Below are 26,912 nucleotides of genomic sequence, written 5' to 3' on the forward strand. Positions count from 1 at the left end.
CCAGTGCCCTATCTCCCTTTCTGATGAATGATACTTCAGTTATGGAATGATAGAAAATATTTTACAAGAGGAGCAGAAAAATTAATTATATCACTCATTCTGCTTCTTTCACATAATTACTTTGTATTACTTACTGGGTTAAGAACAATTTTCTTTCCCATTATTTTTAACAGAGCACAACCTAAACTCTCCTCTACTCAAATTTCTAAATTCATCTGACCACGTCTCTGGCCAGTCTGCCTCATTCAGACTAAACTCCATCCAACCTCCTAAGAGTACATGATCTATTTTCCCTTTTTACCTCTTCTGTTTAATCTTAGCCTTACTCTATTTTCCTTTTGTTCCTGTGTCCTACAAAAGTCATTATGTCTTATATTTCTATGCTCCATAAATCAGCAGCATCTTTCTCACTCAGTCTAAAGATTTTTCTCATCAGCCAAACCTTTTTGGTCTCCCTTTATTCTTTCAATATTCCCAGGGGTACGTTACCTCAGTTATTACCATATTCTTTTCTATGCCATTTTTATCTCTCTGGACTGCCTACCTATCACTCTAAGCCATTTTTTTTTTCTATACACAGTAAATTCACAGAATTGGATATCTGAAATAACTCCTGAAGTCATTTAGTCCCATTCTTTACTTCAGAGTAAGCAAAGTAAGGAATACAGGAGACATATAGTTATTCAACATTATATTTCATTTGTGTTTGAGCTAATTCTTGGATCAAGATATTTGAATCAGTACATTTTCTTTTTTTTTTTTTTAAACATTGTTTCCTGGGATAAGCTCTCCTACTGTAATACTTCTGCCTCTTGTGTGACCTAGTTTCTCATTCCATACTAGAATGCTTTTCAGGATCATTTGGTCTTAAGCAATAAAATCATAATTCAAACTTGCTGAAGCCAAACAAATTTTTAAAATCAAATCATTTTAATAGTATTTATTAGCTTACTTAACCAGGGAGGAAAAGAGTGAGACCAGAGCAGATTGGATATCAGGATAACAAATGCAATAAACAATTTCTCTAAATTTTATTTTCCTTTTTCCCTGTGTTACCTTATTTTTTTTTCCCCCTGCTGAGAAACAGTATCTTATGGTGGGTGACTGTCCAGACTCTACAATGAATTTCAACTGTTCAAAGCTGCCTCCCCCATTTCTAGTCTTATGATTTTGACCAATTTCTTCTCAGTACCTTACCTTCCTCCACTGTGAAATGGGGATATAATAAAATCTACCAATTAGGGTTACTAGTCGGGATAATGGAGTTAAAGTCATGAGTTACTAAAATGCTTAGAAAAATGCCTGACACATGTAAATACTTAAGAATTATTCCCTATTCTTATTGTCACAAGGGAGCAATATTTTTAGAAACAGAGTCAATTTGGAAGCAACTTTGGATTTTTAATCAAACAGCTCTAGAAAAATATTAAGGGATTCTTTGGTTAGAATATTGTTTTAAAAAAATTCAAACTATCATGCCTATTTCTTATACCTTACCCAGGACTTAGTTTTGTCCAGGGGATAGAATGCCATGATTGACACAGTCTAATTACTATTTCCATTTCAAAGTCACACCAAAAGCTGGCTTGAGGGGAAGTTGGACATAAAGACCTATGTTGGTATCTGCTCTTACAGTGGTGGAGTTTGCCCTGTCCTCCTGAGATATGAGCCTTGCAGATGTCACTTTTTCATAATTAAATCATTCTGTACACCCAATTGATCTTAACTCTATATTTATGCAGTTCCATTTTGATCTTACCACCATAATGCTAATCAAAGTCAACTTTTAAACTCGTGACTCAATCAATATAACAAATCAGCACATTTCCACTGATTACAATTAATTTCTCTCCTCCACTTAATAAGCTTTAATTGTAAACATTATTAAATCAGAACTGTCTAGTTCTACTCAGTCTTATAACAAGTTACTTAATTCCACTCTGTAAGAAAATTTTAAATAGAGAAATACTACTTTTTCTAAGCACTTGTGTGTCCTTGAAAAGATAATTAAATTGGTATTGATGAAAACTTTCTCAGAAAAGGTAGAAATGAAAATGCTGTTAGGTTTAATCCAGGATTAACAAGCAATATCCAGAAAAGCTGATATTCTTACCAAGCCTGAAGGCTTAAAGCTGAGTGATACATCCCTACATAGTACATACATCTAAATAAAAGAATAGATTTAAAAGAATGCAGTCAACAGTTACAGTCTTTAAAATAAAATCTTGGGAGATTTTTCCCAAGGTATGCCCTGCACTTAAGAATTTTAAAAATGATTTACTGATCTTATCTCTAACACACACAGAGACACACACTACTGAAGGAAAAATAAGTCAAAAATATACTCAACTCTAGCAAACACAAACAAGTCCTAGTATTTTCGCCTCAATTTCACACACACTTGAAGATGAATATGTATGCAGCATACACTGGGGTCCTCCATATCATTGGAGTCAAGGAGAAGTTCCCAACCTCATAATGCTATAGGATTTCTAGTATTACCTAAAGAATATCATTAAGTGTAAAGCTATCGATGGTTGTGCCTCAGTTATCCATATAAATGTATGCTTGTGTTTTATTTATCAGTACCTTTATCTTTATTCTAAGTGGGTGTGGCTTTGATATTTTTTTGTATGAATAAACTAGAAGTGCTACTAACATTTTTTTTCATTTGAAGGATTTCCAGAAATATCAACAGAGAAAATAAGACTTAAGTGATTTAATGGTCTCATTAAAAAGATGGTTTGAAATGCTCCAAATCAGAGATACAGAGACTTGGATATACATCAGGAGAAATCACTTATTATTTCCAGTAGGCTCAATTTGAAACAAGCTACAGGGGAGACTATCTTAAGAAGATTATACAAATCTTTAATTAGAACAATTAAAGACTAATTGTGATTTAATTACAGATAACAATTTTTGCCAAGTTCAAAAATAAAATTCAATTGAATGGTAATGCTTCATTGAAGGCTTGTTATCTTTAAAACCTAGATTTTGGAATTGTGACACTTGATTATTAAAGTCCTAGTCCTTTTTCTATGTATACAGGCTTTACATGAAAAGATTTGCATAATTTTAAGACATTACAATTTTTCAGGTGATGAAATGATCAACCATTTCTCATCATCCTACAAATGCTAACATACAAAATCAACATGTACTTTCACTTTTCACAGAAGAATATCAACTTTAAGAACAAACCAAAATTCTGAGGATTAAATGACACTTGGGACTTTTATAGTTTCATGCCCAAAGTGTTTGAAAATGCTTTCAAGAGAAGGGAGTACTTAAAAGGGTTACAACTCTCAAGACTATTGTAACTGAGCATATTGTGCTACAAATAAATCCTTATGTGACTGTTACAGAAAAATGCACTTTTAAAGACCATCCTTTGAAGGTAAAATAATAAAATCATTTTGATTAAATGAGCTGAAGTTCTGATGTCTCCAGCGTTTTAGAACGTTATTTAGCAATTATGTTCCTATCGAGATTAAATTATCCTATTATTTATTTACTACTATATATTAAGTTACAGTACACTATTAGAATTAGAGGAATAATACATAACTACTGCTAGATACACACAGCTCATACAACTATTTCTAATTATTTCACAAATATTTATCAGAATGTCCAATGCATTGCCCATAGTAGACATCTAGTAAATGTTTATGAAATGGAGGATGGGTGACGTAAACATTTTTTTCCTGCTATTTATCAGCCTCTTTTGTAATAAATCTTACAGCAATCCACTTATAACTTTAACTTGATTTCCAAACTATGATAAGCTGACTAGCAGAAGGAAAGTAACACTAAGAAACAGATTAGTGTAAAGCATTGGCTTAGAAGTACTAGGGACTTTTTGACAAAATCTACCATAACTTGGCAAGTGAACGTTCACTGTGTTAAAAATTGAGACACAGAGGACCAGATATAAAGCTTTCGGATAACTATTTATTTTGCAGTTCTTCAAAAGAAAAGACAAAATGTAAGCTTAGTGGCTTACCATTAAGTTGATGTTTATATTGTACCTCTTATTCATTCAAAGAATTTAGAAAAAGTTATCAGGCTTTCAGAAATCTATCATATTGGCATTTCCCAGCAATGAGGCATAAGAAAGTTACTCTAAGACATAAGTCACCGTTTCTCAACTATTATGATAAACTTCTGTTTGAGATATTTTGTGTGTGAATGTGGTGGGTTAGGGAGTATTTCTGTGGGTCAAGTAAATTTAGGAAGACTAGATTAAACAACTTTAAACAAGTTTCTTAGCCACTGGATTCATGAAATCTATAATACACAAACTTCATTGTGCGTTTCCGGAAAGAAAACATAAGTTGAATACTTATTAAGCCAATAAATGGAGCAGAAAAGAAGGAAATCAAATGGAATTTTAGAGATCCATTATTAAACCATGATCCAGGATTTCTAAGTCTGCTCTATCAATAGGTTCTCAATTATTTTCTATCTTATTGGTGTTGGGAAAGAATGACAAAATAGACTCACTCTTTGGTGAATAAAAACTGTATGTTACCTACTCAATCATAATTTCCCCTCTTAAACAGCCAGAAGATTCTCTTGTGTCCACTATCAGGCATGCGTACCCCGAGGCCACACTCCCAAGTGCTTCCTGCATTCAAGGCCACAGGTAATAGCCACAGAGGCCAATGGTGCAAAACCAGAGCAATCGTCACTTACCCTACAATCCACCCCTTCAGGGTTTTTCACCATACAATCTACGTATAATTTCCCCTTGGTGAATGTGGGACACTGCAGCCATGACCACCAAAAGTAGAGAGAATGCAACTGAATACAACACCACAACATACAACAGAATGCAACCAAGCCCTGACAGAGCACCAACCTGTAGGGGAACGTCTAGATTGTTAGCACCAGCAGATGATCCATCAAGTCTGCTGCCGAAGGCACTGTTATTTGAGGGAGAGGGTGGCCACTATTAACTCACAGCATGTGCCTTCACATACCAGGAGCCATCAGGTTTCCTGGCCTTCTCTGACTGTGGTCTCAGCCACAAGCCATACATGCATCCATCACCAAGATGCACTCACTTTGAGATTGGCGACACACTCTTTTCTCCTTTAGGCTAATCACCCATCTCCAGGGGTACTCACTGCTGTCACTTCAACACTCAGCTTTCATAGCCACCAAAGTGACAAGCAGAGCCCAGCACTAAGGCCAACCCTTTGCACATGGGCCAGGGACCAGTGGATAAAAGCTCCACATGTGGCATCTCTCTGGCCCCCTCTTCAGCTATAGGCTCCACCACAAACCATGTTCCCCACCCGTCCCCCAAGGACAATTCCTCAGTACCTCACCCTTATTCAAAAGTCAACAAAGCATCACAGAGAGGTGGTTTTAAGAGGCTCACCTTACTTCTTTAACATCCTCAGCTGCTTAACAATCGCTCAGGACTTCCTGAAGTTGACACTCGCTTTGGCCTTGTCTAAGTTGGCTTTTTTGATATATCTCTGCCTGGCTGCAGAGAACTTCACACAAGGCTGCTTCAGGCCACTGAAGCCCACTGGCCACCCTTTGATTCTCATCTCCTGGGTTCCATAGACGTAACATTAATCACCAAAATTCTCCCATCTTCTGGTGGGATTGTTAGTCCATCAGTGTTTTCCCTGCGTCAGCACTGGGTGAGCTCCAAATGATTAATCATGGTCTTCGGGTCTGCTGCTCCAGGGGTCGTGGGCTGGTCCTCTCAGGACATCTCCTCCTCTCAAGGTCTTGAGCCACATGTCCCAGACCGTGTCTACCTCCTGTGCTCCTACAGCATCTTTAGCTCTTCCTGCAGCTCCTGGACTCTGGTCACGCCTGTGCTGCTGTGGCACCTTCATGTCATCATTGACTCCATTTGCAGAGGGAACACTCAACCCCTGCCCTGCCTCTGCGCAGGCACCATGTCCACCCAATGCCTTCCTGCTGTGTGCAGAGTCCTGTCCACCTGCATCTGGAACTTGGGAGGTGCACAGAGAGGAGGCGGCCACCCCTCAGTCCCTCTTGAGGTCTTCGGAGGGCTCCATACCTGTCTATGTTGAATCCTGCCTACCAACGCCAAGTGTATGCTGGGAGGTAGTAGGGCAGAGCAGGCAAAGGAGCATCCTGTAGCCCTCAGTGACTTTTTCACACTTTATACACCATCTGTAGTGCGGTAACCAGATGCAGGGCAGACAGAGGGGCAGGAGGCCTCCTAGCCGCCAGTGAATCTTTAGTCCTTCTGGGTCCTCTGGTTTACTCCCAGCTTTCCATGCTCTCTAGCGTTCTCTGCTGCTCTCCACACTCCACCGCAGGATTCTCTGATACACTCCAACCTCTGTGATGCCGCCCTTATATGCTTGGCGTCTTGGCTCAGGTGTACCCACTTACACACGCCCATACCACACTCCAGGATCCAGCATCAGCCATGCACACCACGAGCCCACGCTCCCAAGCGCCTCCTGCATTCAAGGCTGCAGGTGATAGCCACAGAGGCCAGTGGCGCAAAAACATGAGCAATCTTCACTTATCCTACACTGCCCATTTTATAAAGAAGGTTAGCAAACTCTAAATGAGTGGTTAGGGGTACACACTACAGAAATTGAAAGCCAGATTTCAAACCTTGGTTCATTTCTGACTTAAACTCTTCAGTGCTTCAATTTCCTTATCAGCAAAGCACAAATGATTTTATATACCTCATAATTTATTATGAGAACTAAATAATCTTTGAAAGGTGTATCACTAAGAACTTGTAATATACTTTTTTTCTAATACATATTATATATCATACTATTATTACTAGTAGTAATAAAAATGATATTATGTTAAGTTTGCAATTTGCTCGCTAAAGTCCTTATCACTGATCTGTAGATAGACGTGATAAATAAAGACATGTGGAATCCATTGATACTGCTTCCATAAAGTCTCCTCATAGGCTACTGCCTCAGCTGGGTATTATGTCCTTTATCCTTCTTCCCCTTCTTCCTTATTCTTGCTGGGATTATGCTGATTTAAACTTCAGCAGCTATCTAGGATTGCTAAATGTAGAATAAATGAAGATAGCTCAGACTTTTGCTCTGTTGACCTCTGATTGTCACCTGAGGCCTTGAATGCGGGAGGTGCTTGGGAGCGTGAGATCAGGGTGTTCATGCCTGATAGTGAACACCTGCAGTATGGTGTGGGCGTATGAAAATAAGCACACTTGAATCTGGAGGTTGAACATACAAGTGCAGCAGAGAACAGGGGAAAGCAGTGGAGAATGGCTGTGAGAACAAGAGACCATGAGAGAATGCCAGAGAGTAAAACTTTGCCGGGGGCTGGGAGGCCTACCAGCATCTTGCCCCATCCTCCTCCTCCCGCCCCCCAAATCCCCTTTCCTGCCCTGCTCCTGCCTGCCTCGTTGCAAATGGTGTAGAAATATCATTAAAAGCCTTAAAATCCACTGAGGTCTCCAGGAAACTCCTTTACCCAGGTCCATAGAGAACCTGCTCTGTGCCTTGTTTCCACTACACTAGGCAACCTTGAAAAAGAAAGCTGTATGCTACAGATGGAGAAGCGAGAGATTGAAGGAGCACAGGTCACTGCTGAGTGTGCAGTTTTCTACAGCCTTGAATTGTCCACATCCAGACTTCTTTTACCTGAGTAGAAAAAAAAATTGCAGTGTTGTTTTGGTCATTGTTATTTAGACTTCTCTGTCCCATGCAGCTTAACATCATTCCTAACTAATTGATCAGTGAATTAATTAAGAATTATGTTTTCCTTCTTTGGTATAGTTGGGAAAGGGTAATAATAATGTCATTATTTAAAACATAAGGAAAGAGTAACAGGACTTTATATTTAAATATTAAACTTCAGTTTATATAAAGATTTCATTGTGAAAGCTTATAAGAGGACAATTCCACTTTTTTCAAATCTCATTTGGTGGATTATATCTTAATGTGGGGGAAATTTCAGCCATCATTTAGCTCCAGCCCAGCATGATTTCTCATTACTTTACTGCAGTTTTCAGAAGTTTCCTCTCAAGGTTTTAATCATTATGAAAATGGCACTGAAGTACATAGTCAAAAGATAGTAAAGTATGCTTCAATTAAAACCTGATAGCAACACAAATCTGTCTTTTCTTTCTTGACTCGTGCACAAAAACTATCTGTCCCAGCACTACAACACTGAATTAGGAACAAGCACTAGATAAGCCTTTGCAAGAGCCACAATGGCAAGTATACCAGGAGTTGGCTATTTAATAAATTGTTAGTATCCTATGTGGGCGGTGATAGACACATAAGTAATTGAACTCTTCTGATGAGGACATACCTTTTTATTGAAAAACTTCATTGAGACACAACAAACTCTCTGTTCAAAGTAACACAAGACATATATGGCTAGCATGATGTAATCACTTACAAATAATAAGTAACTGGTTGTTAAATGTATGTAAATTTTTGCTTAGATGGACATTTTTGGATGTTTCTATATTCCCTAGCTTTTGCCCACACACAGGTATAATTTATTACTAGAAATTCAGAGGAGCAAAGAGGAATAGTATAATTAGAGGTAGTAGCAAATGGAAGAAACTAGTTTTAGCAAGTGGTTACAAAGAAAAATAGTGAATATTAATAGAGGTAAGCACAAGTTTTTAAAAATAACTTAAAGCTTGATTTAGATAGTCTCAAACTGGTTACTGCCAATTTGCAGCCAGGTTAAAGTGTTCCTTTTCTGGAAATGGTCAAACTTATAAATTACATTAAGACAAGTGTAATAATTTATTTTTTAAATAAGTATTTTCATATGCAAACAACACAAATGTCTTAAAAATCACAAGGAAATAACTACAAAAGAAAACTCTTCAAATCCAGATCACAAAAAAAAAAATAAAAAAAAAAAAAAATAATGGTGGCTTCTTCCATAAAAAAGTATGTTGTTACTAAGACCTGCAATTCCAGTTCCTTTTGAATTCACCTTCTGCTACTCTTCCCTCAGCCACACTGTGCTCTCCCTCAGCCACACTGTTCTCTGTGTTATTTCCTTAAATAAAATGTGCTCCTAACTAAAAGACCTTGCAGTTGCTGTTCCCTTTAACACACAGCTCCTTCCTGAGACAATTTCCACACTTACTCCTTGCACTCCTTTGTGGGACTATGCTGGCCAACCTACTTAAAAACCCAGCAATCTCCATCTCTTTCTTTGCTTATGTTTTTGAACAATGTGCTAAATTTTTTAAAAATTTACCTGGTATATTATCTATCTCTATATGTTTACAAGGGTATTGATTAATGCAATTTATTAGTGTGCTTTCTGGTGAGAACCTGTTGGAATTTAAAGACTATCTTCCTTTTAGTTCATTAAGATGGACTTTTGTTTCATTCCTCTCTCTCCAATAGATTCAATGGAATGGATTTTTATAGTTATTTTCATCAGCTTATATTGTCATTTTTGTTATATTTGCAAGTTGTGAGGATTTTGTGTTGCTATTTTAGTTTCTGTGTCTCTTTTTATAATTGAGTTTTGGAAGATTCAATGTTATATTGATAATCCCACAACCATCTTTGCAGAATTTTCTAGAAGAATGGGTGTGTAGAGGTTTGATTTAGTGAGTGTCAAATTCCTCTCAATTAACACTTATTCTTTGTAGTCCCACATGTAGCTGATGAGAATTGTTGGTCCACACCATGGCTAATATTAGATATTATCTTTTTTTTTTTTTGGTCTTTGGCAGTCTATCAAGTGATAGACTGCTGCTACTCATGAATGTAACTTAAGAAGAAAGACATAATTTGTGATCTTTTCATGGCTGTTCTGGAGTTTTTATTCTGTCCACTGACCCTATGCTTTGTAGCCTTTTACACAGGCCTATCAGAATATGGGTCACTTTTGAATTGATTTACTATTTTAATATATTAACAAATTAGATTTTTAGGGAATTTGAATTTATTTTTTCCAAAATTTCTTTTAGTTAAATATTCTGATATCCACATGTCTTCTGCTTCCTTCAAAGATTTGAAATCCCTCCTAAATTATGAAATTATACTTGGATTGATTAAAGAATATATAATTCTGGTTCACTGAACTGTTGTCTATTCTTTTCTTATTAATATTTATTCAGATGATTATCTTTATGATATTTTCTAATATATATTAATGAATATATCCCTCTATATATATTTTCCTACATTTTTTCATTCTATTTGTTGTAATTTAGCTGTAATCTTCACTTTTTTTTTTTTTTAAAAAAGATTTATTTATACAAGCACTGGGTACAGTCAGAAGCACAGGAGGGTGAGAGAATTCACCAGAGCCAGAGCAGGGAGCAGAGCAGGCAGAAGGACCTAGGTACACTGCTGAGGGGAGCAGCGGGCGGCAGGAGGGCCATGTGGGACCCTCCTCCGGTGGCTGGGGAGCAGCCGGGGATCGAACTGGCGCTGCAGAGACTGCGGGCAGCTTCGCAACCCAGCGATCAACCACTGCGCCACCGGGGAGGCCCCAATTTTCACTTTCTAAGGCACTGTTTCTTCAGAGATCACATAACTAGGGATCAGCAGAAGCAGCATATGAATTAAAATCTGCCTGGCTACAAAATTTATTCTCTACTTAGTTCTTCTTTTAAAAAATCTTGTTTTATGTTTTATGTTATATCTTATTCAGCAGGAAATACAAAATTGTGGTGTGTTCTGTGTGTCGGGTTCTGTGCTAACTATATTGTTACAAAGATAAATTTCTTAATATCTGAATTGGAGAGCTTATTGCCTACTTCCCTATTGTTATCCTTTTTTTTATTGCCAATTTCTCTCCAGAAAATCATATATAAATCTCTATAAACCCTTGTAAACACATAAAAGTAGTCATTTCAAATATAAATACATCTATTGGGCACAAAGACAATTTAAAAAAAAATTTGCTTGGATCTACTTTTATGATAGAAAAATTCTTACAAAGGAATAGAAGCTGGGTTTATATTTTAAAAATAGCAGAGGAAGAATAATCTCTCCTACAAAACAGTACACAAAGATTCTATTTCAGGTTTTTTAATTCCCCTTTAGAGGTTATTTTCCATGTGGTAAGCATGGGTCAAGTTTCAAGGCCTTTCTCTTCATATTACACATTTATAACTGCATAAGATATTGCCCTGAAACTTAGTGATTTAAAAGAACAATATTTATTATCTGGCACTTCCTATAAGTTAGGAATCCAAGTGAGGCTAGGCTGTTTGTTCTACTTCAAGTGGCAATCAATCAAGATGTCCTCCAGGACCACAGTCCCTGTGAGGTCCAACTGACCAAGGACCATTTCCAAGCTCATTCACCAGGTTACTGGCAGATTTCAAGGCCTTAGTGTTTTGTTTTGTTTTTGTTTTTTAAATTTTGCTGGCTGTTGGTTGGAGGATACCCACAATTCCCTGTCAGTTGGATCTCTCGATAGTCCAACTTACAGTATAGCAGCTTGCTTTATTTATTTATTTTTAAAAATTTATTTATGCATAGAAGAACTAGGGTGTAGGCCAGAGATGTAGGGGGTGAGAGGATTCACCAGAGACAGAATGGGGAACAGAACAGGTAGATCTACTGAAATACAGTGCTGAGAGGAGCAGCAGGCGAGACAAGAGAAATCTGCTGTGCCATGCTGGTTAGCTCCCTGACCTGGGATTGAACTTCTTGTGCTACAGTGGCTGCTGATAGCTTGTTGCATTGAGACTTAACCCCTGCACCACCAGGGAGGCCCCATAACAGCTTGCTTTAATGGATCAAGTAAGCAAGAAGATAAGAAAAAGGTGTACTAACAAGATCACACTCAGATTTTGTTTTAATCTTCATAGTACCATCCTATCACTTAGGTGGATTCCATTAGAAGCAAGTCACTAGGGTCATCACACAACCAAGTGAAGGGGATCATTAAATGCCACAAATAACAGGAAATAGGAGTCATGATGGATCAACTTACAAGTTTGCCTATCACTCTTCTCTCAGTACTGATTCTGCTGTCCTGGATCATCTGTATAATTGAGAGTTATAGACTAAAATAAATATATTTCTAAATTATCAATAAAATTAAATGGGTGTATGCCTGGAAAATTACTGCCAATAGTTTCTTCATTTTTACTATTACCAGTAATAGCTAACATTTACTGAACACTGAATGATCAATGCTAGACTAAATATACAAATTTTATCTCCTTTAGTATTCACATAAGGTTACTTAGCACAATCTTAAGAGTAAGGTAATACTATTTCTCCTTGTTAAATTTGAGGAAGCCAGGACATAGAGAATCCAAGTAACTTGCCCAAGTCACAGAACTGTTAAAAAAGGGCCAGATTGTCACCTGTGCCATGATGGCCTCCACCACATTGTAAACAAAAAGTCTTTTTAAGTCTCTGAAAATTGCAAACTGGACAGTCTCTACTTCATTTCTGGTAATTAATTTTGAAACAAAATCAAGTAGGACTTTAGGGTGTCTAAAAAAGGAAAAGTTCAGTTATGTGTTAAAGTTCATGTAAACATTACACAGTGAGGTTCTGTGGCACTGAAATTGTACAAGCCCACAGTGACTCCTACACCAAACTGTGAAAATCCTGAAGAGACACAAACTGCAGATAATTGTCCTGACATTCCTACTTCATTACGTTTAATACAATTGAGTTTGTGGTGCACATGCCAGGGTACACAGCACTACGTTCTGGAGGAGAATATGTCACATGTCCTTATTCTCTGTTGGAAGAAATGCTTTTGGCAGGAAGTCACTTTGCAGCACAAAGGACATATTCACTTAACTAAGGGACCAACCATAATTAAACTAAAATAATTTTTAAAATGGCTTCAGATAATCCTGTGCATCTAGCCTAGCTATAGGTGAAAGAATTTAGGTAACAGAAAGCAGTTTTACAACAAAGTTTTCTTTGCCAATTCGGTATTCCATTACAATTTATAACAACCATCGACTAGATAACTCATTCTTTTAAACTCTGAGGAGAAATAAAACATGAGGCAAACATAGATATTTTGTCCATGATTACTTGTGCTTTCAATGAGTTCTAAGACTTAAAAATATTAAAATATGGTTTGAGAAACAAACTAAATTGGTGAAATAAACAGTTAAACATAGTGTTCAGATTATGTTAAACATCTTCACCTATCCAAATGAACTTCTTCATGGCTCTAAAAACAGTCTGTTTTCTACATCATGACTCTCCAATTAGTCAGCCTAGTCATTTCATTAAAACAGTGTCTGTGGAGGACCCTGGTGGCACAGGTGGTTGAGCGCCACACTGTGTGAAGCTGTCCCAGCCTCTGCAGTGCAGGTTCCATCCAGGCTGGCCTGGGAGCAACCCACATGGCACAGCAGACCTCTCCTGTCTCTCCCACTACTCCTCTCAGCAGTGTATTTCATCGGTCTGCCTGTTCTGTTTCCCACTCTGTCTTTGGTGAATCCTCTCACCCTCCCAGGCATCTGGCCTGTACCCTGGTGCCTGCATAAATAAACAAATCTTAAAAAAAAAAACAATTTTAAAAAACAGTATCTGTGGAAATACTGTGCATATCTCTGCTAGTCTCCACTCATTCAACTACTGATTGCCTATATCTCTCCTTCTAGGAGACATTTTCTGACCAATGCTACCCCACAAACCATTATTTTTTCATATTTTAAAATTATAAAATATATCCCAGTTGCAGAGGAATCTCTAAAATGCATAGTTTAAATAATAAATATAAAAGTACACATTTTACCAGTTGACTCACCAAAGAATTAGAAACTTTACAGTAAGTCATAGACCTATCATTTGCCTCTTCCCGCTTTATCTTTTCCTTTTAACTGTTGTTTTTTTTTCTTTATAGTTTCACTTGTTTGTGAATCCCTAAAAAGCTAAATGCTTTGCCTCTTTTGAGCGGTGTTTAATTAGAATCATGTTCAATCATTTGTGACTTTAATTTTTTGATAAATTCCACGCTTATAAAAGCCCTCTTTGTTGATGTAAATATCTTTAGTTAATTTTTATTGTTGCAGAACAGTCTCTTTTGTCAATATGCTACAAATTATTTGTCCAATCTATTGTTGATGGACATCTGGATCATTTCCAGTTTGTGGCTATTACATTAATGTTGTTATAATGCAGAACACACAGCTATCTCAGTGCCTATCTTTTGTATATGTTTGCAAGAATCCCTTAGATTTTCTTAATTGTCCTAGAAAATGCCAAATTATTTTCAATTTTACTGGATAATGTAAGCTATTTTTGAAAAGTGAATATACTAAAATATATGAAAAATTCTATTGCTCTATATAGCCTTCCCAACCAGTGTTGGGATTTTCTTCTTTTTTCCTCTTCCTTCATTCACTTCTCCTCCTCCCAATCTTCCATTTTTTTTTTTTTTAAGATTTATTTATTTATTTATTTATTTATACAAGCACTGGGTACAGTCAGAAGCGCAGGAGGGTGAGAGAATTCACCAGAGCCAGAGTGGGGAACAGAACAGGCAGACTGACAAAATACACTGCTGAGGGGAGCAGTGGCCATGGCAGGAGAGGTCTGTGCACCATGTGGGACCCTCGCCAGCTGGCCGGGATCACACCCGCACTGCAGAGGCTGCAGGCAGCTTCGCAGTCCAGTGCTTAACCATTGTGCCACCAGTTGAGGGCCCCTTCTTGTATTCTTAACTATCCTATCATTTGCAGTTAATCTGGTGACCATGTGCAATTTGTCAAGTCATTTTGAATTTGTGTTTTATGATGACTAAGAACTTGAGTATGTGTTCATATGCCTTATATCAGACACTTATTTTAGTCTTGTTACATTTTTATTTTGAGTTTACTTCTTTTCTCTAATATATTTATAGAAGTTCTTTACATATTCAGAATCACAGTTCAGTTTTTAGTTATATTTAGTAAAAATACCCTCTTTCATTTTGTAAATGTGTTTTAATTTAATTCATGGTGACTTTTCATTAATAGAGCTTCTAAGTTTTAACCTAGATATCATATATACATATATAGTGATACATATACATACACACATATATACATATACATACATGCAATGTGGCTTTAAATAAGAAAAACAACCTTTCAATAAGAGACCTTAAATAAGAAAACCAACCTTTCAAAAGAGCAAAGTTGAAGGAATCACACTTTCTGACATTCAGACTTATGACAAAGCTAGTTATAAAGACAATAGTATACTGGCATGAGGATTGACATATATATCAATGGGGTAGAATTTTTCCAGACAAGAAACTTTACATTTTTGTTATTGTTTTTGACAAGGGAGTTAATTCAATGTGTGTATGTGTGTGTGTGCGTGTGTGTGTGTTATGAAAAACACACAGGTCATCTACCTCATATATAAAAACTAACTAAAAACAGATTAAAGATCCAATTTTAGGAGCTATATTAATATTAACTTTTTTATTTTTATTTATTAATTTTACACAAGACTCGGGGTATAGGCCAGATGTGCAGGAGGGTGAGAGGATTCACCAGAGACAGAGCAGGAAACACAACAGGCCGACTAACGAAATGCACTGCTGAGGGGAGCAGCGGGCACAACAGGAGAGGTCTGCCATGCCATGTGGGACACTCACCGGCCGGCCAGGATCGAACCCACACTGCAGAGGCTGTGGACAGCTTCACAGTGTGGCGCACAACTGCCTGCGCCACCAGGGGAGGCCCTATTAATATTAACTTTTGGAAGAAAACTTCGGACCTAATTTTAAAGACCTAGGATTACTAAAATATTCCTTAGTTTTGATGTCCAAAGCAAAAACAACAAAAGAAAAAAATAAATGAATTAGACTTCCTCAAAAATAATGTTTGTGCTCCAGGGTTCACCAAGAAAGTGAAAAGTTAACCTACAGAAGGAGAGAAAATATTTGCAAACCTGCTTGAGGTCTTTGAGAGGATGTCACCATGCATTGACCTACAAGATGGATGTGGGCAATCAGAAGTTATTTATCCTCTTGCCTGCTGGAATATACATCCTGCCCACCTTTCTCATACTAGGAGGCCCTTTAATGATGCCATCTTGAGGGACTAATATGTTAGTGATACAGTGATAATACTGATTCATTATATATGTCAGTGAACCATTATAGACCTCTACATAAACTTTTAAGAATCTTGCAGGTAGCTGGGGAGATCTACTTATCTAGCAGGTCAGTTAGATAAGCCTCATAATTTACCTAACTTATTAAAATCAGCACCTATCAATTTGGACTGGTCTGCCCCTTCTAGTTCTCCTTCCTGTGAGTAATGGGGTAATTTTGAGTTTAACTAGGGAAATTCTAAAGTTGAGAGTCAACCAGGTAATAAAGAATTTGAATCCAGAATATATAAAAGCCTCCTATTACTTAAAAAGAAAAAGTTAAATAATCTAACTAAATATAATGGGGGAAAGGTCAAAACACACCTTTCTCCAAAGAAGATATACAAGGGACAAAGAACCATATCCAAAGAGATGCTCAAAATCACTAGATATTTGGGAAATGCAAATCAAGATCACAGAGAGATGTCACTTCATACTCATTAGAACAGACAATAACAAATTTTGTTGAGAAAATGGAGAATGGGAGCTAATGAACATTACTAATGAGATTATAGCAGGTGTACGCACAAAATGGTGAAAGCCATTTTGTCAGTTACTCAAAAGATTTGACAGAGCTACCATATAATGCAGCAATTCTTTAAACATATACCCAAGAAAATTGAAAACCTATGTTCACACTTACACCCAATGTTCACAGCAACATTATGTACAATAGTCAAAAATGGATGCAAGCCAAATGTCTATTACCTGATAAATAGCTAAACAAAATGTGGTGATTAATACTGTGGGGGAATATTATTAAGCCACATAAAGGAAAGGGAATGTTGTACTGGTATATGCTACAATGCAGATGGACCTTAAAAATATTACGCTATCTAAAAGAAACTAGCAACAGGGCCTCCCCTGTGGCGCAGTGGGTTGAGCACAGTGCTGTGAAGCTGTCTGCAGCCTCTGCAGTACGGGTTTGATTCCTGGCCAGCCAGGGAGATTCCCACATGGTGCGGCAGGCCTCTCCTGTCGCTCCTGCTGATCCCCTCAGCAGTGCTTTCAGTCCGTCTGCCTGTTCTGCTCCCCGCTCTGTCTCTGGTGAATCTCTCACCCTCCTGCTCCTCTGGCCTGTACCCCAGCTATTGTATAAATAAAAAATAATAATCTTTATTAAAAAAAAAGAAACTAGCAACAAACCATCTGTTGCATCATACATTTATAGGCAATGTCCAAAGTAGGTAAACCTACAAAAAAAGAAAGACTATTAATGGTGGCCAAGGGAAAAATGGAAGTGACTGCTAATATGTGTGAAGTTTCTTTGGGGGAATGATAAAATATTTTGAAATTTGATAGTGATTACATATAAAAAACCACTAACTATATATATATATGTATTTTTTTTTAAGATTATTTTACTTATGTAAGAGCTGGGATACAGGCCAGAGGTGTAGGAGGGTGAGAGGATTCACCAGAGACAGAATGGGGAGCAGAACAGGCAGACGGACCGAAAGCACTGCTGAGGGGACCAGTGAGCGAGTCAGGAGAGGTCTGCTGTGCCATGTGGTTTTCTCCTTGGCAGGTTAGGAATCGAACCCATGCTACAGAGGCTGTGGACAGCTTCACAGCGTGGTGTACAACCGCCTGCACCACCAGGGTAGGCCCTACCTGTATATTTTAAAGGTAGATTGTGGATGTCTTTTTTCCTATTACATTGCAATTTTTTATTAATAAAAATTCATTACGATTAAAATTATTATTCCTTTCTGGGTAGCTGCATCTTTTATCTTTTACAACTCATTAATTTTACCTTTTGATTTAAATTCTATTTGTTGATTATTTTTACAAACCTTGCTTTCTTTGACAAGAATTTAAATGATTATAACTTTTTAAGAATTATTTTACTTCCAACTTCTCTACTTTCAAATTACAGGTACTCCTCTTACAAAAGACTAGAGCATGGAAAGACCCTAGCTATTGTTATATTTATTCAATTGTCATATGTTTTGGTTAAATTTGCAGAATAAAGTATTTTGACTATAATTGATTTAAATTGTTGCTTTTTTGCACACAATTTTCCTTCAGTCGTACTTCTCCTTGAATGGCAATAGAGTAGTCATGGGAATTAGGTGAGTTCAGCTAAAAGGATAAGAACTTCAACGGTAGAGGAATATGTTTATGTGGTGTTGAGTCACTTTCTCGGATATTTAATTCCTTGTTTGCCATGTTGGTATAGGAATGCCTTCCAGAAGTCCTCTGACTGCACACCGTGCTGACCCGCCTGGCATCACAACTCAGAATTTATGGTCCTGAAGCTGAACTGGCATGTGAACTTGTCCTAGAGTATCCGGCACCAAATATATGTGCGAAATGAAGGAGAAATGACATGAAATATATGAATAATCCGTGGAAAATTATTCCCATCAATGAAGTTTAAAAATGTCAGCAGAGACTTTGGTCTTCTCAGTGCTCAGTCAAAACAGAAGCTCTCTCCTGTCAGGTATAGACTCAATAATTCACATGTACCATATAAATACACAGATTTTTCTTTTTAAAGTATCTTATATAAAAGATTCTGTTAGAGTTCTTGTGTTTTGTAGGTACAAATCTGTATATATGCTACAAATAAAGACATCAGTGTATTTAGTCTCATGTTTTATGTATATCAACATAGGGAACACATCTTAGTATATTTAATAAATTTTATCCTTTAAGTTCCACATGATTTCATTCATAATGAAAAAAAAAATCCCCACTGATGCAACCCCCCAAAATTAACATTGATGAATTTATAAAAACTGATCCACATAGTGACTACCAAGAATAACTTGGATAATGAATACATAATTATTTAATAAATTTCTCTGCACAAAATAATTTGAATTCCCTTATATATGACAGTTCATATATGAAGGAAATGTAGACAGGTTTTCCTAATTTTGAGAAAAATCTAAAAAAATTGTGTATTACTGATAAATTGTAAAATCAAGTCTGTTTTGCATTATTGGTAGTAAAAACCAGTTTTAACTATATTTAAATAATTGGAATTTTCGAGTGTGAGTTCTGAAACATTTTCAAATTGTTATTACATGAAAAGCAATAAAAAAAATGCAGCCAAAAATTTTAGGTAAAAGTTGTTATACAGTTGCACCCAAAAGATTTTTTTTTAAGATCTGTTTTTTGTTGGTTTTTGTTTATGATGTTCATGGTATTTATCATTTTTTAAAACTTATAATTTATTTTGATTTATTTTCTCATTCTAAGTAAATGTCAAATTTTGTACCTAATTGTTATTATTTTTCTTTTTTTAGTGAGAAAACCTCAAATAAATTAAATAAACTCTGGCTCCTTACAAAACTTGAATTTGTCTATCTCTAATTATTGGAATGATTAATTCATTTAAATTTTTGTTATAAAGTACATATAAAATGTTATTTCATGTGGTCTTGTTTCCCATTTCCCTGGTCATTACTAATAATTTATTGGCTATATTATATTTTCTTCTCTGATCATTTTAAAAGTTTTCATATTGTCTTGTGGACATATTTTCATAATATCTCAATATTTGTTGATTATGTATTTTGCAAATATTTTTTTCTACTTTATAACACTTTCCATTTATTTTAATGTTTTGGTTAATAACAATTTTCAATTATTATATAGTGAAATTTATGTATTCTTATTTATGTTCAGGTTTTTTTCCCACATCACTAAATTTAAACATTATTCGAATAAGTTTTTCTAGTAGATATTAAAAATGTTTCATTTTTGACAGTTAAGTCTTTAAATTTTTGGTATGTTACATATGGGGTGAAGTGGCTTGAATTTCTTCTTTTTCCATGGATAGCCACTTTCCCCCCCAAATATCCTTTCTTTCCCATGTTCAAATATTATTTCTATAATATATATCAACATGTGTGACCATGTTTTGAGTTCTCTGTTTTGTTTCACTATTTGTTTATTCTTATGCCCATTTTTCATGAATAACCTTATTACACATTGGAATTATATTGGATATGATCTTTATCAGGAAATACACTATTTCTAAAGGTCAGTGTCTCTAGCCAGGGAAATGCTACATTATCCCATGTATTTAAATGTTTTATAATAAATCTAAAATTTTTCCCTTAGCAGTTTTGACATTTTAAGTGTTTTTTGACATTCTGTGATAATATAAATTATATCTGTTTAATTGTATTTTGTTGTTTGTTACTGGTAATTTAAAGTGCAACTGATAAAAGTTTTTATTACTATTTAATTAAATATTATCTTCATTATATTGTCAATTTCTTATTCATAATAGTTTTGTTTTTCTATGGAAATAATAATACTTTTCCTACTTAAATCTTTGTTTCCATTTTTTTCTTGCATTATTATATTTCCTAAGACTTCAAATACAATGTTGTATAAAAGTAGTGGTATTATGCATCCTTGCTTAGTCCTGATTATAAAGAGAACATTTTTACTATTTCCCCTTTCAGGATAGTATGACTGTAGGTCTATCCTGCATGTTGTTCAGTTATGTTCTATTCTATCCTTACTTACTAATAATACTTATTGTGAATGGGTATTAGATTTTATTAAACATTTTTTTCAATCCAGTAGATGATCACTTCTTTTCCCCTTTAAGCTTATTAATGTGCTAAATTGAATGTATGGATTTGAAAGTAGTCACTTATTTTCATATGTGTAATTGGGATAACAGTCTGAAAAAGGAATGTTATTTGAAAAATACATTTACATTCAATTTATTAATACTGTGTGTTGTTGCATCTATATTAATGATTTAAATATTTCTGTAATTTTCCATTCTTATAAATTTTCCTGGTCGAATATCAAGTATGAAATAGTAGAATCAGTTCGGAGCAGTTCTTCGTTTTCTATTGTTTGTAATATTTGGCCTGATCTGTTGGAAAATTTGATAAAAATTTTCTAGCTTCTAGATCCCACTATTGTTAAAGAATTAACAATCTTTTATTTTTCTGAAAATAACTTGTATTTTTCTCTCTCATTTTAATGTTATTTGATGTTCTGCAGTATCAATAAGTTCTTGCTGAGTATGAATTTCTTTTAACTTATTCTACACTATGAGTAATGCATTGGACTTCTTGAATATTGTTTGACATCTTGCATTAATTATGTATTATCAGTCATTTTATTTTTACCAAATTTATATTCTCTTTCCATGGATCACTAAATAGAACTATATTAGTCAATTTCACCCTTCTTAACTTTGTTCATAGTTTCTATTTTTCCTCTTTGTGCCTTAGTCTGAATAATTTCTCCTCACTTAACATCCATTTTACTAAACCCTTCCCTCTGTGGTGTCTAATCTGATGTTATAACTACTCATTGATTAGTAATTTCAATTTTCATATTTTTAATTTATGTAAGTTCTCTTTGGGTCTTTTAAAAAAACTTTGTTTTTCCTATATTGCTTCCAGTTCTCTGAAGATAGATTCAAACTAATGTTTTGTTTCTTTAATTCTAGTCAACAGAATTACTTTTTACCCTAATAATATGAATATATGATGAATTGGTGATCTATTTCTGCTATCTAATTTTGTTGTTGGTTTTCATAAGTGTCTTATTTACTTGACTGCATTTTAATTTATTTATCCTTAGTTCTGCTTATGTTTTGAGGGGAAGTCATTCATAGGTAATCTTTGAGTCCTGGGATAAAAATTTTCTCTAAAGAAGATTTTCTTTTACTTTTTCCATATTTCTGGCAATACTAACACTTTTCCAGAAATGTACAGTGAATTTATAAAATTTTTTAATGTATTAAATGTATGATATAAATTTTGGCTGTAAATTCACCCAAGTAAAAGTCTGAGTTCAAATTTACAAAACCAATTATTTATTATAGACTTGTACTTAGAATTTAATAACTGTGATTTATTCCAACAATGAAATTGGTTGTGTTTAGGATTAACAACCATCCTTTGAGTTTTCATTGCAGTTAGTATAAATACTTGAGGGATAGGAAGTCTGATATTTCTTTCAGATTTTAGTTTGTAACACCTGTGTTACTGAAATGATTTGATTGCTACAAATGTGTGGAGTCAGTTTAAGATTTAGGTTAGAGGGGTTTATTAGCTATTCAGTATGGAATTCATCATTAAATGTTTACAGGAAATTGATATGGCCAGAGCCCAAAAGCAGGAATTGTTGGTAAGGCACTGCTTATTTGTAAACATTTTGCTTAATCAGACTAAACTTTTAAGCAGTTAAATGTGAATAGATACTATGAATAATAATATAAGAACCAGCATAGCTTAAAGTATTTTTATATAACAGAAAATATCATTGCAGTAACTTTGGTAGCAATCAACAATGTATTTAGTGTTGGATTTTTCATCATTGTAATTAACTACTGAACTACTGAAAGGAGACATGCACACATTTTCAAAAATGTGGTTTGCTTAGCTTATGGAAATATGGTATTCCCTCGTATGTATTTTAATATATTTTTTCTATCATTGCACATCTGTAAGTTTAATGATTGCTATCTTTATTTATTTAGAACTAAATTCTAAAGTAGCAGATGTACTAAAATGATATAGTTGATGCAAAAATTCATTACAACAGCATGCGTGTGTGAAATATATATTATTATATGCACACTTGTGCCTGCTTAGCACAGATTTCGAGCACTTCACATAAATGAGGCTGTGATTATGGATCCTAAGCTCATGTGCTTTTAGATGTATAGAGATAAAGTACATTACCCATACAATATAAGTTAGCACTGCTTTGGTTGTATGATATTGAAACCCACTCAGCTTAAGCAAAAAGGTAATTTATTTAAGCAGCAATATACCTGGGCCTCTGGAATAGAATTAGAATGGGAATGCAGTAAAGATTCCAATAAGTTACTCTCTTGGTTACCCTCATGTCTATTTCTCTCTGCATATCATACTTTATTTTCTCTTATATCACAGAACAATTTTTCCCCCTGTTACTAGGTAAAAAAGTGACCACCAACACTTGCTCTGGAATTTATGTAAAGTGACAAGATAATTGAGTAATACTAAATTGACTCTCTGGGTCTCAATAATCAATACTTGAGATGGAACTGATTGGTTGAGTTCAGGGCTCATTCCAATTTGATCATTGTACCAGTGTTGATGGACAGAGAAGAGAATATTTCTAGAAAAGACTTGCTGGAAGACTAGTAAGTGCCTTTCTTATTTTACAACCTCTAACCTTTTGCTGTTCAAAGTGCAATCAATGGAAAAACAACATTGGCATTACTAGGGAGCTTGCTAGAAAATTAGAATCTCAGGCCTTTCCTACCCCTTAAGAATCCGGATTTGTATTTAATAAGATTTTCTGGTGATCTGTTTGCATTTTAAAATTTAAAAACATGGTTTTGTGGTCTGTTAAAAAGGTGAATAAAAATTGGTTTTCTTTTCAAGGTACATTTTGCTTCTAACCAGACGTAACACTTTAGTCTCCTGAGTTAAATCTTTACATATTGGCAGAATTCCCATTTTGACTTGAACTTGGGATATGGTGTTGGGCTGACTTGGATTTAAGTTCAGGTTCTTCCTTTTACTACTTGCATATATTAGGGCTATTTATACCAGTGCCCTAAACTTCATTTCCCTTTTCTCTAAAGAAAAATAATAAAATTCTTTTACAAAGTTGTGAGGATGAAAGGGAAAAAAATATATCCTAGCATAGAATTACCATCTGTAAGGATTCATTATTTTTATAATTATTTAACTTATTACATGCTCACTGTTACTTAATTTCATTTGGTTAATGACAGCAAGTTTTCTCATGTTGCTTTTGGCAACAGCTTTCTTCTAACTACTTAGAAAAAGAGGCTTTTTTCCTTGGTTAGCTCATCTTTCTGAGCCAAGTATAGCTGATTTTTTGTTAGCTGGTCTCCTTGAATGGTAATTTAAAAATAGTATATGTTGCCTGTATTTGGCTATAAATATTTGGAATTTTTAACTTTATCCTCTCTTTAGGCTGACTTTTGTAATCTTACACCTTTGTATACATGCTATGACAGAAACAGGTATGCAGAGAAAAGTCAAAATGGAAGACATAGTTTGGTGATGTTTATATGTTTATTGCAGAGCCTCCTTCCACAAATACAACTCTAGTTTTCTGATTTTCTGATTCAATATTAGATTTTCCACAGATATTTCATGCAAAATGAAAACCTCATGTTAAGTTTTGTGATATATTTATACTTTCCTATACCCATAAATGCAATTCTTGACTTCATAAAAATTATTTTGAAGAGCTTTGCAAATATCTTTTAATATTTTGGTATGACATACAGCTATGTGGAATATTCTGATTCAATATTTTGTTTCTTCTCATATGTTTCATAAGATGAAAAATTCAAGCAGTATGTACCTCACATAAAAACACATGAAATTCTTTATTCTTTTCTAAAGTTTGGAATCAACCGAGAAATAGACTTAGAGGTAAAAGAGCAAAATATCATATTCATTTCTCTCATTACTAATCAAAAAAATGGTGTAATGGCAGGAAGGCTACAGTGCAGGTTTTCTCTGACCCTAGCAGACGGGGTAAAGGAGAAGAGAATCCTGGAGCCCTCAGTGGCTTTTCAGGCCTTTATTGGGATTTACCAGGTATGCAGCAGGCAAAGGTTCGGGGGGCTGCCAGGAGGCTGGCAGGCCTCCCAGCCCCCAGCAAGTCTTCACTCTGTCTGGGCTATCCAGCATTCTCTGGTGGTCTCTCTGCTTCTTTTGTGGTTCTAGCACACCCTTTTAATGGGAGTACTGCAAAATTCCAGAGAAGACATACCAGATCTCTTTCCCAGTCCCTTACACAATGAGACAGCAAATAGACCAGAATATATGCCTCCTGCTAAATGAGAGCACCGAAGATGCAAATAAACACGCTCGTATTTTTGTTCACCATCCTCATCAGGAGAGTCATTCATGCTTCTATAATCAAGCAGAGCTTCACTCTGTTATTATTTGTTTTCTCGAGTAATTAAATGAGATGTGAAAAAGCTTTTTTACAATGTTATTGAAGACATCTAAGTACTGGTAAATACTGGCATCAAACATTCTCGGTAGTTTTTAGAGGGTGAAAATGTATTGTCTACCTGAAATGTTTTAATTACATTTTACATTTTATGTAAGGTTGTGTAGTATGTTGGAAATTGTGACACCCTCACAAAAGTCAAACTTAGCCTGATGTTTGGACCCATAAATTCAAAGTTATTTATTAACTCTGAATGTGTAATCAAAATGCTATTAATTTCTTCATAACATTGATAATTAAAAATACGAAATCTCTTCTAGCTTCATGTATTTTCTCCTCCTCAATTTACTTCCTAATATTTTAATTGTTTCAAGGAAGGAAGTTTCATTGGATTGGATTCCAGGTAAATCATTAATTACAATACAATTGCATCAATAAAAATCTCAAGTATCAAATTTAGAATTTACTTTCACTTTTCTTCTTCATTAGATCAACTCAATTAATTTTGATTTTCCAGCTCCAACCTCAGTTAGACTCAGTACATCATCATTAGAAGCTAATCTCTTCCCATGACACAGTGTATGTGGTGTGCATAGGAAAGTCATACAGACATGATTTATTTGTTAAATTTCTAGGCTTTAAGTTTCATGAGTGAACAAAAAAGTTCAATTTCTGCTTCCTTTTTCTACCTTTTCTTCTCTTTCTCTCCTTATTAGCTAGTTTTTTTAACCTCTACATTGCCTTTAAAAATCTCTTTTTCCTCATAAAAAATAAATTGTAGGTATTTATTTGTATGCTACAAACTTTAATGTAATTAGTTTTGCAGAATGGTAATAAATTACTAGCCAGTATGCAGAGATCTTATATCTTAGTTGTAGTTTTCAAGACCATCGTTGCCTTTTTTCAAAAACACTGCAACTTTCATTATTTAGTTTAATTGAGAATTAACTAAAACAGATTTTGGAACATTCATTTTTTCAATATAAATACACACTTAAAAATACACATGTTAGATATTAGTGACATTCTTAAAATGATTAAACTATGCTTTCTGGGCAGTTTAATAACATTCTTTCTGCATACACATTTGGCCATGTGGTTTACCTAAAAAAAAAAAAAAAGCTATGATGTCACCAGAATACTTCATCTACATTGAAAACACTGCACCACATACAGAAGTGTGCTATTAGAAACATATGTTTGTTTTAAAAATGCCTGCCATTTCATTCATAGTGAGCCAGATTCTATGAGTGACAAGACATTCTCAGGAGGTTAGCTGGGACTTGAATTTATTAAATTACTGCTAAAAGGCACAACATCTTAAAAGTTGTCTCAGTTATCTATCTTAGCAATCAATACTTGAATTAATCTGATAATATTCTCCTCTTAAAAAAAGAAACAACTGGTTTATAGTTTAGAAGTCATAACAGCGATTTAAGAGTGTATATATACCAACATTTATATTCTTTAACATCTAAAAAAAGGAAAGCCACCATTTATTCTCATAGTGAAATTATTGATTTATATCCATAGAAGGTTAAAAAATTGAAAAATTGTATGATTTCATGGAGGAAATACAAAAGACATATTATATGGAGTGATATTTAAAAAAATAATTAGAACACAGTGTCCTTGGTTGACTGAATTGGTGTTTCAGTGACATCAGTTTTAGAAGGAAGCGCTTTCTATAATGAAATATCCTTAAAGGACAAGGAAAATGATAGCAGATCTTAAGCAATAAAAAAAAAAAGCTTGGAGAACTTTTTGTAATAATGATTTAAATTAGAATGCAATAAACTGAGTTCTCATGGAGAGCAGAAGAAGATATTCTGGTGGACAGACAAAATATTTAAAGCTATGTGTAGGGTAAATAAGTTGATCAGGCTTTTAAGCCACTGACCTTTGTGGCAATCACCTGCA

General features: G+C 35.0%; 1 protein-coding gene across 1 annotated transcript in view; it reads left to right on the plus strand.

Annotated features, from left to right (window-relative positions):
- ADGRL3 (adhesion G protein-coupled receptor L3) overlaps positions 1-19,159 on the plus strand; it is a 766,591-nt gene extending 747,432 nt beyond the window's left edge. Inside the window, exon 26 of the mRNA XM_054688025.1 lies at positions 18,250-19,159. Within this exon, the coding sequence (XP_054544000.1) occupies positions 18,250-18,326 (77 nt within the window). The 3' untranslated portion in view covers positions 18,327-19,159. The remainder of the gene's footprint in view (positions 1-18,249) is intronic.
- The last annotated feature ends 7,753 nt before the right edge of the window (positions 19,160-26,912 follow it).

Source organism: Talpa occidentalis, unplaced genomic scaffold (assembly GCF_014898055.3).
Source record: "Talpa occidentalis isolate TD23 unplaced genomic scaffold, MPIMG_talOcc4v2.1 talOcc4.6, whole genome shotgun sequence".
Lineage (NCBI taxonomy): Eukaryota > Metazoa > Chordata > Mammalia > Eulipotyphla > Talpidae > Talpa > Talpa occidentalis.